Source organism: Panthera onca, chromosome D2 (genome assembly GCF_046562875.1).
Source record: "Panthera onca isolate mPanOnc1 chromosome D2, mPanOnc1 haplotype 2, whole genome shotgun sequence".
In the NCBI taxonomy this organism is placed as follows: domain Eukaryota; kingdom Metazoa; phylum Chordata; class Mammalia; order Carnivora; family Felidae; genus Panthera; species Panthera onca.
This window is the reverse complement of record NC_138349.1, coordinates 67,653,288-67,670,444: the sequence shown is the minus strand read 5'-3', so window position 1 is coordinate 67,670,444 and position 17,157 is coordinate 67,653,288. Positions and strand designations below refer to the sequence as shown.

The window sequence follows — 17,157 nt, the reverse complement described above, 5'->3', positions numbered from 1 at the left end:
AGAAGATTATTCTACACATAATGCATAGATTTGGGAAGCAATTGTAGTTGTACTATAATTGGTTGTTGAGGTAACTGTGATAAGCAGTGTAACAGATATTGAGAATATATTGTCCTCTTCATCTGACTATACATGAAGGACAAGAGAAAGAGTCAAAATGATGCTGAGATTTTTGAGCCTTGTGACTGGGAGACTAATACTCTATTAGTAGATCTAGGAAACACAGGAGAAGAAGTAAGCTTGAGAAGGAAAGTAGTGGATTAAGTTTTAGAAAAATGTACAAAATCTACAAAAAAAATGTTTTACGTTATTATTACGTTGAAATAAATTTAGTCTTAGAGAAAAGTTACAAAAAATGATACAAAAAATTCATATGTATCCTTCACCTATTTTTCCCTAATATCTACAACTTACATAACCATAGTACATCTATCAAAATGAAGAAAGTAACATTAAGCACAATACTATAAACTAAACTCCTGACCTAACTCAGATTTCACCAGTTTTTCTACTGTTCTTTTCCTATTTGAGGATCCATTCTGGGACCCCACACTGAATTTATTTGTTATGTCTCCTTAGTACATATATTGTATATGTACTAAGATATGTACTAAGATAGTTCCTCGGTTTTCCTCTTTTAAAAATTATTTAGTGAAAAGAGAAGATGTTTATTATAAGTGTAGTGGAAAAAAGTGTCTTTTCATCTTTTTAAAAATGCCTAAGAACCTGAGTAAAATTTCACTATTTTTTCTTTAAAAAGTTACAAAAGTGGGCGCCTGGGTGGCTCAGCCAGTTAAGCGTCCGACTTCGGCTCAGGTCATGATCTTGCAGTTTGTGAGTTCAAGCCCCGGGTTGGGCTCTGTGCTGACAGCTCAGAGCCTGGAGCCTGCTTTGGATTCTGTGCCCCTCCCTCTCTCTCTGCCCCTCCCCTGCTCTCAGTCTGTCTCTCTGTCTCTCAAAAATAAATAATAAAAATATTTTTAAAAAATAAATGGTTTTAAATGCTTTGTCTTTGAGACCTTTTACCTTTAGTCAGTGTGAGGTAAAAGCATGGCCATGAGGAGGCCTAGGCAAGGGATTAAAATGAAGCAGTTATTTGGAGACTACCTATAGTGTACATCCTAGATTTCGAGGTACTTGGTGGAATAGGAAGAAGTGTTCAGGAAGTCAGAGCCAGGGTCGGGTTGTGAACTGTATTTTAGAGTGGCTTCCATGAGCAGTAAGAAATGTGAAGTTAGGTTTTGGCTCTTACATGAGGATCTTATGGACTTGAGCAATTTGTATAATTCAGTGATGATTCTTAAAGAGACAGTGGAGAGAGGAGCAAAGGAAGAGATTACTAATCCTAGAATTTCCTTTTGAAATAACATAAGAATCACTAAATTATTTTTAATAGAAAATTTATGTGGCTGTGATGATAGAAGTAGATAAGTAAGAATGCCAATTAAATCAGAAAAACTATAAATCAATAATAAGACAGTTTTTGAAAAACTTGGAGTAAACTAAATCAGAAGAGACAATTTAACAAGGATCAGTGGTTCTTGTTTTGTGTGTGTGTGTGTGTGTGTGTGTGTGTGTGTGTGTGTGTCCTATCTTAAAAGTACACTGGCTGCTGAATAGACTAAGAACAAAAGGGTGGGGTTTTGGTTTCTTTGGTTTTAGTTTTTGTTTGTTATGTATTTCACCCCCTTAGCAAGTCTCAGAATTCCTCATTTTTCTTTATTCAGTTTTGGAATCTGTAGTTTTCTGGGTGAGGGAGAGTATATTTTGAGCCTTTTGTTTTCTGTTGGTTCTGTCTGTAGCTAGACAAAATAGTTTCATTTATATATTTCCAAATATATCAGGGCATATTTCTAGAGATGTGGTTTAAGAAAGGTATAGAACCTTAGATATTTAGACACCTAAAAAGTCTAGGATGTGTTAGTCTCCTCACCTAAGCATTAGTGTCATTATTAGTAACTAATGATCAATCTCACTGTTAAGAATGTTTGATGTACTGTCAGCTGCTTCTTTCCTATAATAAGTGAGCTTTAAATAGACAACTTAAGAACATAACCTTTACAGTTCAGTTGTGAGATTTTTTCTCTTGTCCTGAGCTCTAACTGCTCCTAACAGGAGGTGGAATCAGGGCACAAAAATATAAAAACAAGATAACCTTTATTTTTCTATAATATGTTAAGGAGATTTGAAGAACAGTTTAACATTTAAAATTTGAACATGATTCAAGGCTATTAAAAATAAAATTAATATGGAGTTGTTAGTATACAAAATAAATTTATGTATTTATATATATTTGATATATTCACACATACAATAGTTCTGTAAAAGCTGTATGGAAGTTATTTATAACTTCCAGTTTTTTAACTATGGAAACTCATTTTCTAAATAACTAGTTTTGTAGTTAAGATAAGGGCAAACTAGTCCTATTTATCCATTTACACTAATGTTTAGAAAACTCAACGTGATTAATATTTTCAGAAGTAATCTCCTAAAAGCCCAGATTAGAAAACTATTAAATAAAGCACAGTCATCTAAAATGGATCTTGACTTGAGAACACCCCTCCCCCAAGTCATTTAAACTGTTCAATAATTGCATTCTGCTACTAGAGAATTGGACAGTTATCCATTCCATATTAACGTAACATTTACTTGAATGCTTACTACATGTCAGGGATTGCTGTACATTTCACATGTATCATTTCTCTTGTTTGTTATAGAAACTATGGATAAAGGTACAAATGCCACTTTACATTGAAGAAAACTAAGGTTTAGAGAGGAAAAAAAAATGTTTTGCCCAAGATCATATGGCAAGTGAGTAATGGCACCTGGACTTGAAGTTCCAAGCCTTGCTTTTTGACCATTTTTGCTAAGTCAAAGACTGAAATCTTCCTCTTTATTGTTCAACTATACCTGGAGCAAAGAAGCTGCTAACTGTGTTAAATTCTTATCAGGAAGAAGAATATAGCACCAGCTGTGAAGATAACAGCAACAAAAACAAAATGAAAGTACCAAGATATACTGGAGAAGATTTGGAAGAAGGAGACCAGAGTTTGCATTTGGCTCAGTTTTAAGCTCATATGTCACTTTCTTAGGAAGGCCTTTCCTACCACATCCTCTTCCATATTTGTCTCTGTTAGAACACTGAACTCATTGCTGTAATTATACAGTGATTCTAAGGTGCACATATTTTTCATTGTAGCATGTCTAAAATCTGGATTCATCTTATAATTGATGGTATCTTAATTGGTAGCATTTCTTCTTAATTGTTGGTACAGAAAATAAGGATGTAATTTATGTTCGATGGCATCTTAGATTTGATGAAACACAGTATTTAAATGTGTTCCCATGGAAAGGTTTATATCATTCCAACAGTTTTAAGTACCAGGTAGAGACAACGATTTTCCAGTTTCTAACCTAGTTCTCTTTTAAAGTCCAGATCTGCATGCATGATTAACTGAATCTCCCTTTGATACCACAGGGATCCCTGTTTCAATATGTGTACTTTCCAAACAAACTTTGTCTTTTAGTATTCCATCTCAGTAATGGAATCTACATTTGTGAAGCTAAAAAGCTAGAAGTTTGCCAGGTTTTGAATCCTACTTCTACCCTATACTAGTTATAAAGAGACACAGTGAAACGTTTGCCTTTATTCTTCACCTGTAAAATGGGTACCATAATAACACCTACCCCCGGAAGTGGTTAGGACAATAAAACATGGAGTACATGTTAGCTGCCACTAATCTTCATGATAAATATCTGTGACCTCTCTCCTTAACTCTATACATGTAATTTCATCATGAAACCCTGTGAGAGGTAAGCTCTTCAAAACATCTCATTTCTATCCACTTTTATCTCATTGCTACTTCTCCACCCCAAGCCCTCATTTTTCTCACCTATACTAATAGCTTCTCCTCTTTTGCATCTCTAATCTGTTCTATACAAAGACCAGTCAGCCATCTTTCAAATCAGGTCATGCAGCTTCTTAAAACCCCCAATCCTTGGTATGATGTGTATTGTTCTCAGTTGTCTGCCTGGCCTACATTTTCAGCCTCATCTTTTGCCACTCTACCTCACAGTGTCACTCATTTCTCCCAAAACAAATTCCCATTCATCCTTATTTTTCAACTTAGATGCCACTTCCTCAAAGACATTCTGATCTTCCAAACTTGAAGTGGGTACTTCAGTCCTAATGTATAATCTTTTATATTGAATTTATACCTTTCAAATTTGGGGTGAAGGTAAGGAAGTTAAATGATTTCTCCAAGGCTTGTGATGCTAGTTATGGCAGAACTAGAATGTCAACCCAGGACTGGCCAACTGTCATTTCCATGATCCTTCATTTGCTTCCTTGAGAGCAGAAAAGAGCATATGAATCAATGTGCCAGGCTTTCAAATATGGCCTGACTTCTCTCCTTTCTTTCCATTTAATCTTCAGGTTGTTCTTTCAATATCCATTTGGCTGTCAGCCATCACTCCCAAAGTAGATTGTAAACCTACTGAAGTCGTTCTTCATATATTCTTATAGTATAGGTGCTTTTTTTTTTTTTTTTTACATGAGAGAGCATTTGCATGAGCAAGGGAGGGGCAGAGAGCGAATCCCAAGCAGGGATGGGGCTCAATCTCATGACCATGAGATCATGACCTGAGCTGGTATCAAGAGTTGAATGCTTAACAGACTGAGTTACCAAGACACCTCTATAGCATTCTTATATATCTAGCACTTACATAAATTACTTTGCGTACAGTAGATACTCATAAATATTTTTGCCTTAAGAATATTAGAGAAAAACTATTGTAATCAATTTAATTTTTTCAAGGTTTGGAGCTATCTCACGAAGGAATTTCATACCTCCCATCCTCTTCTACCAATCAGTAACAGTACATTGGCTGTTTCATATTTTGAATAGAACTGCCTAAAATTATTTTGAAGTAATTTGTGTCTATTCTATACAAAGACAATAGTTTGTGTCTTCATGAATTATTATGATTGTGTCACTGGAAAAACAATTAACCTTAAATATTTTTGCTTTGCTACAGGAATTAAGTGATCTACAACGTGACCCACCTGCTCATTGTTCAGCTGGACCTGTGGGAGATGACTGTAAGCATTGCTTTCTTGCTAGGATTTTGCTACCATTAATGATATAGGTTTGAACACTTGTTAATGACTCCAAAACTCCTTTGTTTGTTTCAGTGTTCCACTGGCAAGCAACTATTATGGGACCTGTAAGTATGATTCACAAATATGAAATTAATTCTCTCAGCCATACTTCATTCTTGCCATTTCACCTTTGATCAGATGTTTGTAGCTAAGGTGGAGTTTTTTTGTACTCTGAATCACTCAGGAAGAAAAATACAGTTAAAGGATTTATGATAATTTTCTAAAGCAATGGTGGCAAATACTTGCTAGGATCACTGTGATTTTTCCTTTGCCACATCCTTGATCATTACACATAGTCATGGATCATGCATAGTGCAACCAGCTGTGTGTTTGCTTTATCTGTTTAAAAAAAAATTTTTTTTTAACGTTTGTTTATTTTTGAGACAAAGAGAGACAAAGCATGAATGGGGGAGGGTCAGAGAGAGGGAGACACAGAATCTGAAACAGGCTCCAGGCTCTGAGCTGTCAGCACAGAGCCGACACGGGGCTCAAACTCACGGACCGCGAGATCATGACCTGAGCCGAAGTCGGCCGCTTAACCGACTGAGCCACCCAGGCGCCCCATCTGTTTTTAAACACAAAAGTCAGTTGTTCAGAACTAAGCATTATTCTCACATCACCAAGTTTTGTAGGTTAGAAATGAGTCTCATTAACTCAGTAATGGAATACCTGCAAGTAACAAGCACCAGTTTACAATAACTTTCTTCACTGTTCGCATGTGTGAGAGAACGGATGAGATACTGCAATGGATCTGTCTTTGCCACCTCACGATTGGTTGTTTTTAGTTTTGGTGTATTGTACTGAACTCAGAATTACCTGTGATTTTATGATTGGCTTTTCTTAACACTTAACCACCTTTGTTAAGATTATTTCTTTCTATACCTAAGAGGCAGTTATGACTTGAAGCAGGCTTTTCTTTCGTGCACAAAAAACTGATTGCATAAGAATGGGCATTGACAACCTTCTGGGTGAGAGTATACTAGTAGCATGTTTCCATGAACATCATTCTCTCTTCCCTCCCCTGAAAGAGCTGTATCTAGTAAGCCATAGAGGTTTTAATCATATTGCCTTGTGTTTCACTTTTAAAAACAATAGCAATTACTGAATTTTCAGAGCTGGAGTCCTCGGAAAATGTCTCAAATTACTAAATTGTTATATTAAGTTAGCTTACCAAAGGGTAAAATGCAATATATTTATTTAAATAACAACAGTAAGAATCTAGGTATTTGTTTTTCACTGCTTACTAAGAACCTTCAAAATACTATTATTAAAAGGCCCACCCTAACCACTTGAATTATAGCCCTTCACAGATATTTCTTAGGTGAATCACATGTAGCAAATGGTTACAAATGATGTTACTCATCCCCCCTTTATTTTAGTAATGCATACATGCCACTCTATAATATGATTTGAATATCTGAGCAGACCATATCTGTTGATTGTAATTACTTACATTTTCCACATTCCTTATAATTTTTGATGAACTAGAATTAAACTAGTAAGAATAATTACACTGTACAGTTTTCTAATGTATATGCAGAAACTTAAGGAAGTAATGATAGTCTTGCTGTTATTACCAAAGTGGTAGTTTAACATGATAAATTTAATTAAATATAAAGGAGTCAAAATAGAATTTTAGGGTTTAACTGTTACTAAGTGAAGATTGGAGGTCTGCATTGTGTGTTACTTAGCCTTTCCTTTTTATAACTTGGTCTTTTTAGTTTATCTCTATTCTTGCCCCTTTCTTATAGGACTATCAGAACTTAAGTTTTATAAATAAAAAGGTAAACATAGCCCTAACCTTTTTTCCCATACTGATTACTGTTGCAGAAAATTCTTCTTTTCTCAAAGCAGTCTTGCGTGTATACTGATCTTTAAAAATCTTTACTCACAAACAGACCTGTTTGAGTAAGTCACACCACTGTGTGTGTGCGATTTTTATGTTTAACCATCATGATTGTTGTCTTCCTTCATACCTGCAAAGGGAAACCTGTTTTCAAGGTAAATGATTTGAACTTATGACAAAATGATGGCATTTTTTTTTTCAAATATATTTGGGGGGAAATCATCTTAGGTTATTAAATAAATATAATAACCAAACACTGATGCAAATATTTGTAATTTCAGCCTGATAGCGCCTATCAAGGTGGAGTCTTCTTTCTCACTGTACATTTTCCGACAGACTATCCTTTTAAGCCACCAAAGGTATTTTTAGTTTTGTGATTGGTGTGACTCCTTTATCAGGGATTTTACTTTCTACCCCAAGATATGTTCATGATATCAGAGACTTTGGGTAGATTAGCATGTTCAAACTATTCTGTAAAATCACTGTATCTAAAATATGCTTTCTTACTCAAATATTGGACTATATCTGTAAAACAAAAGGTGGTATCTGATATACTATAAATTAGCTTCTTTACCTTTTTTTCCCCCCTCCTCATTAGATATATATGTAGTTTGGGAAATTTTTTAATGGTCAAAAATCAGACTTTTCTTTTTTTTTTTTTTTTTTAATTTTTATTTTTAATGTTTATTTATTTTTGACAGAGAGAGAGAGAGACAGAGCATGAGCGGGGGAGGGGCAGAGACAGGGAGACACAGAATCCGAAGCAGGCTCCAGGCTCTGAGCTGTCAGCATAGAGCCCGACGCGGGGCTCGAACTCACAGACCGTGAGGTCATGACCTGAGCCGAAGTCGGACACTCAACCGACTGAGCCACCCAGGTGCCCCCAAAAATCAGACTTTTCTGTTCAGAGGATTATCTTTCCAAAGTTGACCTTATTTCTCAGTTCTTAAGTATTCAACAAAAATTTATTGAGCACCTCCAATGTTCTGTTACATTGGGGACTACAAAAGTAAATATGACACAGCCCCTTTATTAAGTATGGTAGGGAAAATAAAAACATGTTCTTATTAGATTAAATTTAGACTAGACCTGAAGAGAAAATAAATGATGGTGACATCAAGGAGGGACAGATTTGTTAACAAATTCTGTCACTTGAAATAATTATTTTATATTTTTAAGAACACCTGATTAACATTATATTTATGAAACAATATAACAATAACTCTTGTGGAAGATTAGAATTGTTAGCAGATTCCTTAGGATAAGTAATAGGCTGAGGCCCCTCAACTTGCCTCTGGAACAATGTCAGCACTCTATTTGTAGATCCAGGCATCACTTGTAAGTATCAGTGATTTTCAAATTAAGAAAAGGATTACTTTGAGGGATGATGGAAGCCATGGTTAATTATTCAGGTACTACTCAGCCAGTCATACCAGCTATCATGGATTGTCACATTTTTGTTTTGTTTTTAGATTGCTTTCACAACAAAAATTTACCATCCAAACATAAACAGTAATGGAAGTATTTGTCTTGATATCCTGAGGTCACAATGGTCACCAGCTCTGACTGTATCAAAAGGTAATTTCATTTATCAGATTTATAACAGCTGATAACAGTGAGACAAAAAATATTTAGGGACTAAATATTTAGGGAAGTATTAGCGGAAGTATTCAGGGACTAAAGTTAAAAAAAAAATCTGTGTTTTCTCCTGCTTTGATTTTGCTTTTCTTACCTAGTTCTTCTATTACTCTTTTGCTTTTAGCAATTAACTTATGGGGAGGGGTTGATGGGCAAATATAAATGATAAAATGAGAGAAATCTTAAATGTTAGAGCTAGAAATTTGGATAAGCCTGTTGACATTTTGCCCCTTTAGTTTGGGCTTTAAAGAGAGAGACAGAGATAGAGTAAAAATAAGATTTTGGGACCAGCTGCCTCATTTATTATGTGGGATTGTTGATGTAATGAGTAAAGCTTTATATCTTTTACTTCATCTAGGAAATACCTGATTAGGCTGATAACTGATTTAAAATGAATGACACACTTCACTCTTTAGAATAATGCACTACATTTAGCATGTTATCCTAAACTTTGAATAATCAATAACATTATTGTAATGACTGATAACATAATCCCTGCGGATTCTCATCTTTCACAGATATATAGTTTTGTTCTTTGCTAAATTATCAGATATGTACCCTAGACTATCTGAAGCCTTTTTGTTATTAGCCAATACTATTTGCTGTGCCAGCCCTCTTAATTCATGTCTTGTTTCTCTAGCAGAAGAGAACCTGACTGTTCAAAATATTGTTTTGAGTTAGAAGCATCTGCCCCTGAAGTAATTTCGTAGTTTTCCCTTTTTGTAAAATTTTTTTAAAATTTAGGAAAACTTATTTCTCTTGAAGGATTCAGGGGAGGAATCTATGGTCATTTAAAATGTCTTTTAAATAAATGCTATCTGAATGTTTAACTTATTTTTTATAAAAGTGATAAGGATTATAGGAAGCAGCATCCACAGCCATAATTATTTCAAATATTAGGTAAGTAGTAGCCCTTCAGGTCAGCTAGTTATTATGACTGGCAGCTTTTCTGACCAAAAATATTTGTTTAAAATGTTCATGTCGATTCTAGTGCCTTTTTAAAAAATCTCACATAGTGTAACTGTTATGCAGTAGATGTAGGAAAAATTTTCTGTTGAAGGGTTATTCAAATTAATATACTCTTTTCCTGGAATGGTATCACAAAATGAAATTCATTTGGCATAAGTGCTTAAGTACTTACACATATAAAAGAAATGGCAGACTGCCAGATGTTAAGCATTTATCTCCTAACTCTTGCAGCTTTTTATAAATATTAATTAGTATGGTTGGCTTCTGGAAACTATCCTTTAAGAAGAATTTCTAATAGCCTCAGTTTCCTCATCTGTAAAATGGGGATTATAATAGTATTACCATATAAGGTCACTATGCATCTGGCACATAGTAAGCACTCAAATGAATGTTAACTATTACTACCTTTTTCCTTATCTTAAAACATTTGATTTGTGTGCATGATCGTGAAATAAGGGCACCTGGCTCTTGACAGCAAGAGTGGGGAATGAAGAACTTCCCTCTTGGTTATTTTATAGGGTAGCTTATACTTTTGTTCATTTGTGCATTTTTCACTTTTTAATATTTTAAATGGTTTATTTTGCTTTTTATCATGAGTTTAGTATGGAAACTTTCTAGGGATGTGGGCCCAGATAATCTACCCTATTGGTTTAATATACAAGGCATAAAATTTCACTGGGCAGATAAGGAAGATGAATAAAATATTAGTTTTCTCATTAGCCCTGAGCAACCCCTTGTCTGTATCATTTAAGAATTAACTCTGCTTTATACATTCACTTGTGGATTTGTAAGAGTAGGAAAAGGTAAAGGAACATAGAGGTGGGTGAAGATGAAATATTGTTCCAAAGACTCCTTGTACCCCCTCAGAAGTGGTAGCATGCAATTGAAGCAGAAAAATGAGGAACCAGAGTCCTTGTTCCTTACTTTTTCAGATACTTAGATTTTTTTTTAAATGTAGCTATTTGAATTTGTATTTTGACATGGCAGTAAACAACTACTTTTTCAATTTTCACTTATATTTTAATATACTATACAAGCTATGTATTGATAACTGTTCACATTATGTTTAAATGAGTGATACAAATGTGTATGGAATAAAAGATTCATTAAAAAATCTGACAAATGTTTCTTCTTGGTAGGCAAACTATAGCACCAAAGTAAAAAAGTGCATAAACATGAGTCCGAAATGGTTTTTGGACTGTTAACTGTAATTTGATTGCTTTAATTTGAATTGATTAGAACATAGATCTTCTGCATTAGATAATTTTCTCATTAAAATACAAAAATATCTCTAAGAAATATCTAAAGTTAGGATACGTTCTAACAATGTTTTGAATTAGGTACCATATTTGGGGTGTATACGTATTACCTAAAAATATTTTTGTAGAGAACTCTTGAGTTTAAATGTTGTTAATAGTTACTTTAGAGATGCACATTTTTTAAATAAGTAGAAATTCAAATAGAATTTAAAACTTCAAAAGTTTTAGTAATTTTTTATTATATACATTGTATGGTAATTTTATAATTTTAAATATTAAAAATACTTGCTCCTAACCAAAGATAATCTAAAATGTAATTTAATATGTTTATTTTATTATGTTTTCTTTGTAAGTTCATTGTCTATATTCAGTAAAGTCATTTTCATACATGTGATTGTATAAAATAGATCATTATCTAATGTGATGTTCTCTTTTCAATCTAGTTTTATTGTCCATATGTTCTCTACTTTGTGATCCTAATCCTGATGACCCCTTAGTACCAGATATTGCACAAATCTATAAATCAGACAAAGAAAAGTAAGTGTTTACTTATATTAGTTTCTGCTTAGAAGTATTTCTAGGTAGTCTGCCAAAACATAAGTATTATTAATATATTTAAGTCCATTTAATTGTGCTTATTATCTTTCCAATGGAAGATATTGTTTCTTTTAAAATTTTTTTAAAATCTTTTTTAAATCTTTTAAAAATATTTTTATAAAAAATATTGTTCCTTCCTACATAGTGTTTAATCCTTTACTATTTAATAGTACATGTTTATATTTGCATGATATGTCATGTTTTTTGATAGAAAGAACTATCCATAGTTCTAGGTAATAAATTTAAAATAAAAGTATTTGATAATTGGAAAGCATTGAATACTATATTCCTTATCTTCTCCCCAGAAGAGAAGATATCCCTAACTGCCTCCACCCTGACCTAATTTTCAAGCTGCCTCATTTTGCTGGTACCATTGATTCATTTACAGTTTACAGATTAATGCCCATTCAGGGTTGGCTTTTATAGATTTGTTAGAAATTGGTTTCTTCATTTTTTTGTTAATAACTTAGGTATTTTTTTATATTGGTTGTAGAGAAATCCATCAGTTAAAAAATCACTTGTTTTCTGTTTTATTTAATGTATGGTCTAAGTCACATTGACCCAATAATTGGCATATGAACGATTATTGCAATTAAGTGTAAGATGGTAGAATATACAGTTTTATGTAAACAGGTCTTCTAAAAGGTTCAATTTGTATGTTTTTACTATATCCCTTTTGTATGCCCACAGATACAACAGACATGCAAGAGAATGGACTCAGAAATATGCAATGTAAAAACAAAAAAAAATTTCATATATACCAGAGTACTGTAAAATCTAGGTTTTTTCCAACATTAGCAGTAAATTGAGCACTGTTTACTGTTTCATTGTACCATGAAATCTTTGATTTTTATCCATTTTACATGTATTTCTGAAGCAAGACAGACTTCCAAAAATACCCTTAAGACTGTGATGAGAGCATTTGTCATTTTGTATGCATTGAGAAAGACATTTATTATGGTTTTTAAGATACTTGGACATCTGCATCTTCAGCTTACAAGATCTGTAGTGCATCTGAAAAGCAACCAAATTATTTTTTGCTGAAACTAGATGTTTTTACATGAGAAATACTGTATGTGTTGTCTAAGATGTTATCAGTTTTATAAATCTGTATTCAGATTTCATTCTTTGTTAGCTCACTTTATAATTTGTATTTTTTTACTGTATAGACTAAATATATTCTATGTACATGTACCTAAACTCGTTACCTTTTTCCTGTGAACAGTATTGAAAAAACCCAACAACTGGTAATTAAATGAATTAACTGTCTGTCTCCCTTGTTTTAGGGTATTCTGTAGATTGAGTGCAGATTTCTGAAACCTGAAATGATCTTTACACTGTAATTCTCAGTATCCTGATTATGGAGAAACACTTGTTTTGATTTTGTTATACTTGACTTAACTTTATTGCAATGTGAATTAATTGCACTGCTAAGTAGGAAGATGTGTAACTTTTATTTGTTGCTATTCACATTTGAATTTTTTTTTCTGTATAGGCAATATTATATTGACATCTTTTACAGATATTAATGTAGCTTTTTCCATATAAATAAAATGCTTTTTCTACTATTTGTCTTGATTACTTAAAGAAATAAATTATCTATAAGTAAGGATAAAAACTATAAAATTTTGCATGAAAATTAATTCCAAATTGTGGAAATGAGGTCTGTTGTATTTAGCATTAATTGCCATTGATTCTAAAAATTCTATTTCTTTAGGTTTGTATCTGTTTACTGTATTAAAAGTCTAGAGGATGATATACATTGGTCCCTTGTTATAGAAGAGAATTTAGAATATGCTGAGGTTTGTCTTGGATCACATTTTAAATGGATTATTTACTAAAGTACTGTGATGAGTATAAGGCAGTGTCACCCACATTGAAGAAAGCATAGACCTGAAAAATACATTAGTTTAATTCATTAAAATGCCCCTCTAGATGAAATGGACATTGTATTTCTTAACATTTTAAAAGCTAGGATTTTTATCATTTGGTGTCATCACAGTTTGAAAGAGGACATCCAGTTTTTACTAAAGATGTTATAAAGAAAATTCTAAAATGATGCTTTCCTCTGTTTTTATAAATTTCCAGTTAAAAAGTGATTTAAATAAACAGGTTATCTTTGCAGATTTTAAAGAAAGCTAGAAAGTTTAATGTTTTAACTTGAAAAAAATACATTTCTAATTATTTAGCATGCTTACCAAACTTGAGTGGGTGTCATTTTTAAGAAGAGTTGTAGCTCTTTGGATTATTGCAGTAGCTGTGTAAGTGTACAAGAATCTGTGATTGATGTAGTCATTAGCGAAGCATTTAAATCACTTAAGTATTTTATCATGGATCATTATTATTAAAGTACAAAATAACCTGTTGTTAGAAAATGTGTTTTTATAAATGAATGTAAAAATAATTAAATGAATTGTGAAGTGGATGTTTAAGAAAATAGAGGCTTAAAAAGTACTATTAAGTAATGTCTTGAAACAGACATATCATGAAAAACACTGCTTTACTACCTATATGATTATAAGCTACATTCACCCAGAATTTGAACACTCAACATCATTAGATTTCAGTATTTAGTGTATTTTGATAGTAAAGGATTTTGTTTCTTGAATATCTTCCACTTTTTTAAAACTTTGATTTGTGTGGCATTTATTTTTGGAAGTGGCTTTTTTTTTTCTTTATTAAAGTTTTTGAAAGTTGTCTAACTCTTGTTTGCCTTTGCTTACATCTGAATTATACGACCAGATTCTGGAAGAGTGAACACAAGTTACCATACTTAAATAAAAACCTTAAGAGTTCAACAGTGGCATAATGATTAGCCAGGTCACCATTTTGGTTATGTTGTTTTTGCTTAATGCTGACAAAGAGTGCATCAATTACCTTGTACAACTGCAAGTTCAAAGCAGGGAACTTCCTCCATGGATTAATCATTAATTTAGGGACTGCTTTGGAGTGAAGAAAATGAATAGTCTTTGGAGATTTAGGATTTTAACCTTTTGAAGTCTTGGGTGGTCCAAGACAGTTGGAAACCATATTCAAATTGGATTCTGGACACTTGTAACTGCCACATATAGTAAATCAGTAATACAAGTTGTAAGGGTAACCTGACTTGCATCCCCCAACTAACTCAAAAGCATGTGGTTCCTGTGGTACAGGCTTTACACCTACCTATGTAAACCATATATGATTATTCATTTTTGCTTTAAGTTATCCCCTTGCCCCCCATCCTTAAACTATTTAAGGAAGGTGAAAAATTTACTTTGTAGATCAACTACTTATAAATTGCAAAGAATCATAAGGTATCAGGTGAGAAAGAAACACAGAAACAAGAGGAACCCTGAAAGTTAATATTCAAAAGAGTAACTTTTAAAAAAACTTGAAAAAAATGTCACGTAGTTTTTCATTTCTTTTATTACTTTATCACAGTGATCTGTTTATCTTTGTATATGATTCAGTCATTGATGTTATGCAGGATCCTGCTCTCACAGTTCTGTATTTTTAAGATGGAAAGATTGGGATATTAATTTTCCTCTTAGATTAAAAGAGATTGTTGGTCATGAAAGAGATTGTTGGTTTGATAGAGTAGAGTATCCTACTCTATCAAAGTAGGATTTTCAAAAAATGTTTGCTTAAAACAGAGGCTTAAATGCAATTCATTAGCCCTAAAGGATAATGCAGGTCATTTGTGAAAGTTCTCATTTAAAAAAAATTTTTTTTATTATGTTTATTTAATTTGAGAGAGACAGAATGTGAGTGGGGGAGGGGCAGAGAGAGGGAGACAGAATCCAAGCAGGCTCCAGGCTCTGAGCCCTCAGAATAGACCCAACACGGGCTCAAACTCACAAGCCAGGAGATCATGACCTGAGCTGAAGTCTGACACTTAACCGACTGAGCCACCAAACACCCCTAAAGTTCTCATTTTTTTTTTTTTTAATGTTTATCTATTTTTGAGAGACAGAGAACGAGCAGGGGAGGAACAGAGAGAGAATGAGACACAGAATCCAAAGCACGCTCCAGGCTTTGAGCTGTCAGCACAGCCTGATGCGGGGCTCGAACCCACGAACCGTGAGGTCATAACCTGAGCAGAAATCAGTTGCTCAACCGATTGAGCCACCCAGGTGCCCCGTTCTCATTTTTTTAATAGTGCTTCTCTAATAGTTCTAATAGTTGCACAGATGAGAGACGATTCATCTGATTTCACTTGTAAAAATTGCTATGTATAGATAACTAGTCGTGTGTGTGTGTGTGTGTGTGCGCGTTGAGTGATGTTGGCAAACTTCCTACACAATTGATGTGCTTTCACCAGAAGTTTTTTCAGTAGTAGTGATAATTAAAAATTTGTGGACAGCTGATGTTTTTGGTTGTAGAAATAATCTAGTGTAAAAGTATCTTCAGGACAACCTGAGTATTAAACCACTTAGTTGTATTACATTTAAATTTCTGCTGCCATTATCCTGTTATATATAAGAATGTAGTTTTAAATTATAAATGAATTGAACTAATAGAAGGAGGGAATATTCACCTAAAACTATTAGCATTTGGAGGCATTTTTATACAATAAGATATATTTCTTTAAAAACTTACTTTAGCACTCTATTAGGTTCTACTTGTAGAGGAAGGGATGTGCCTTTTTTACCTCAGGAGGAAGTTGCCTTTATTATTCTGAGTTATGCTTTCCCCATATAATTTATTTGTGTGACGATCTCTTTACTGCAAAGGATCACGATGAGTTGTGTATGAAATACAGTATTGTAAATTCTTAATATACATATTATGAGAAACAGTTGTGACACCACTTGTGTTAGCACTTCTGACCCACTCGTTTTAGCAGTCCCGTGAGCACCCACACATTCAACGTGTCAATGTAATTCATAAGACTAAGCATGTGGTCATACTCCTAGCTAAAATTTATTATAGTGACACAGTGAAGATACACAGCTGGATCAGAAAGAGGAAAAGACTAGAGTCTAGAGGAATCCATGTGCAGGCTTCCTATGCTGTCCTTGAAGGGGCCACATTGAGTGCACTCCCTCCAACAATGCATTAACCTGGGCACACTGTTTCTCCCTAGGGAAACCTGTTTAAAATTCAAAGTCCAGAGTTTTTATTGGAGACTAAATCATATAGGCACATTTTGCCCTCCAAAATCCTAATCTCCCAAAAGAAAAGCAAGTATTCACCATAAATCATATTGTTTTTAAACAGTCTTATCAGGCTAGCACAGCCTATACAACCTTTGCACATAAAGAAAATTTCAAAACCAAGTTCTAGATGCCTGCTGAGGGTCAATCTTGTAAGCAAGCCCTTCTAAAGATCAGGCCTGCACCGTTTGTTGAAAAGACTTTTCTTTCCCTTTGAATGGTCATGGTACTCTTGTTGAAAATCAACTAGACACAGGTTTATTTCTGGACTCTATATTCTACAGATCTACATGCTTTATGTTAGTACCATACTATATTGATTACTGTAGCTTTGTAGTAACTTCTGAAATCAGGAATTATGGGTCTTCCAAATTTGTTCTTTTGTGATAGTTTGACTCTTCACGTCCCTTGTGATTCCAAATGCATCTCAGGGTCAGCTTTTCCACTTCTGCTGAGATTTTAATTGGGATTGTATTGAATCTATAGAGAGGTTTTAGTAAAGACATCTTTTGTTCTGGTTATTTATTGTTGAATGACAAATAACCCCAA

The 17,157-nt window shown here is 33.6% G+C and overlaps 1 protein-coding gene across 4 annotated transcripts in view; it reads left to right on the top strand.

Annotated features, from left to right (window-relative positions):
* UBE2D1 (ubiquitin conjugating enzyme E2 D1) overlaps positions 1-13,038 on the top strand; it is a 28,906-nt gene extending 15,868 nt beyond the window's left edge. The window contains exons 2-9 of one of the 4 annotated variants that reach the window (XM_060642762.3): positions 2,718-2,811; positions 2,952-3,813; positions 5,038-5,101; positions 5,195-5,226; positions 7,289-7,366; positions 8,480-8,585; positions 11,317-11,410; positions 12,161-13,038. In XM_060642762.3, the coding sequence (XP_060498745.1) occupies positions 5,218-5,226; positions 7,289-7,366; positions 8,480-8,585; positions 11,317-11,410; positions 12,161-12,206 (333 nt within the window). In that variant the 5' untranslated portion in view covers positions 2,718-2,811; positions 2,952-3,813; positions 5,038-5,101; positions 5,195-5,217 and the 3' untranslated portion in view covers positions 12,207-13,038. Of the gene's footprint in view, positions 1-2,717; positions 3,814-5,037; positions 5,102-5,194; positions 5,227-7,288; positions 7,367-8,479; positions 8,586-11,316; positions 11,411-12,160 lie in introns of all 4 variants that reach the window. The other 3 variants (XM_060642763.3, XM_060642760.3, XM_081790544.1) reach the window with 3 other exon arrangements.
* Positions 13,039-17,157: the final 4,119 nt, after the last annotated feature.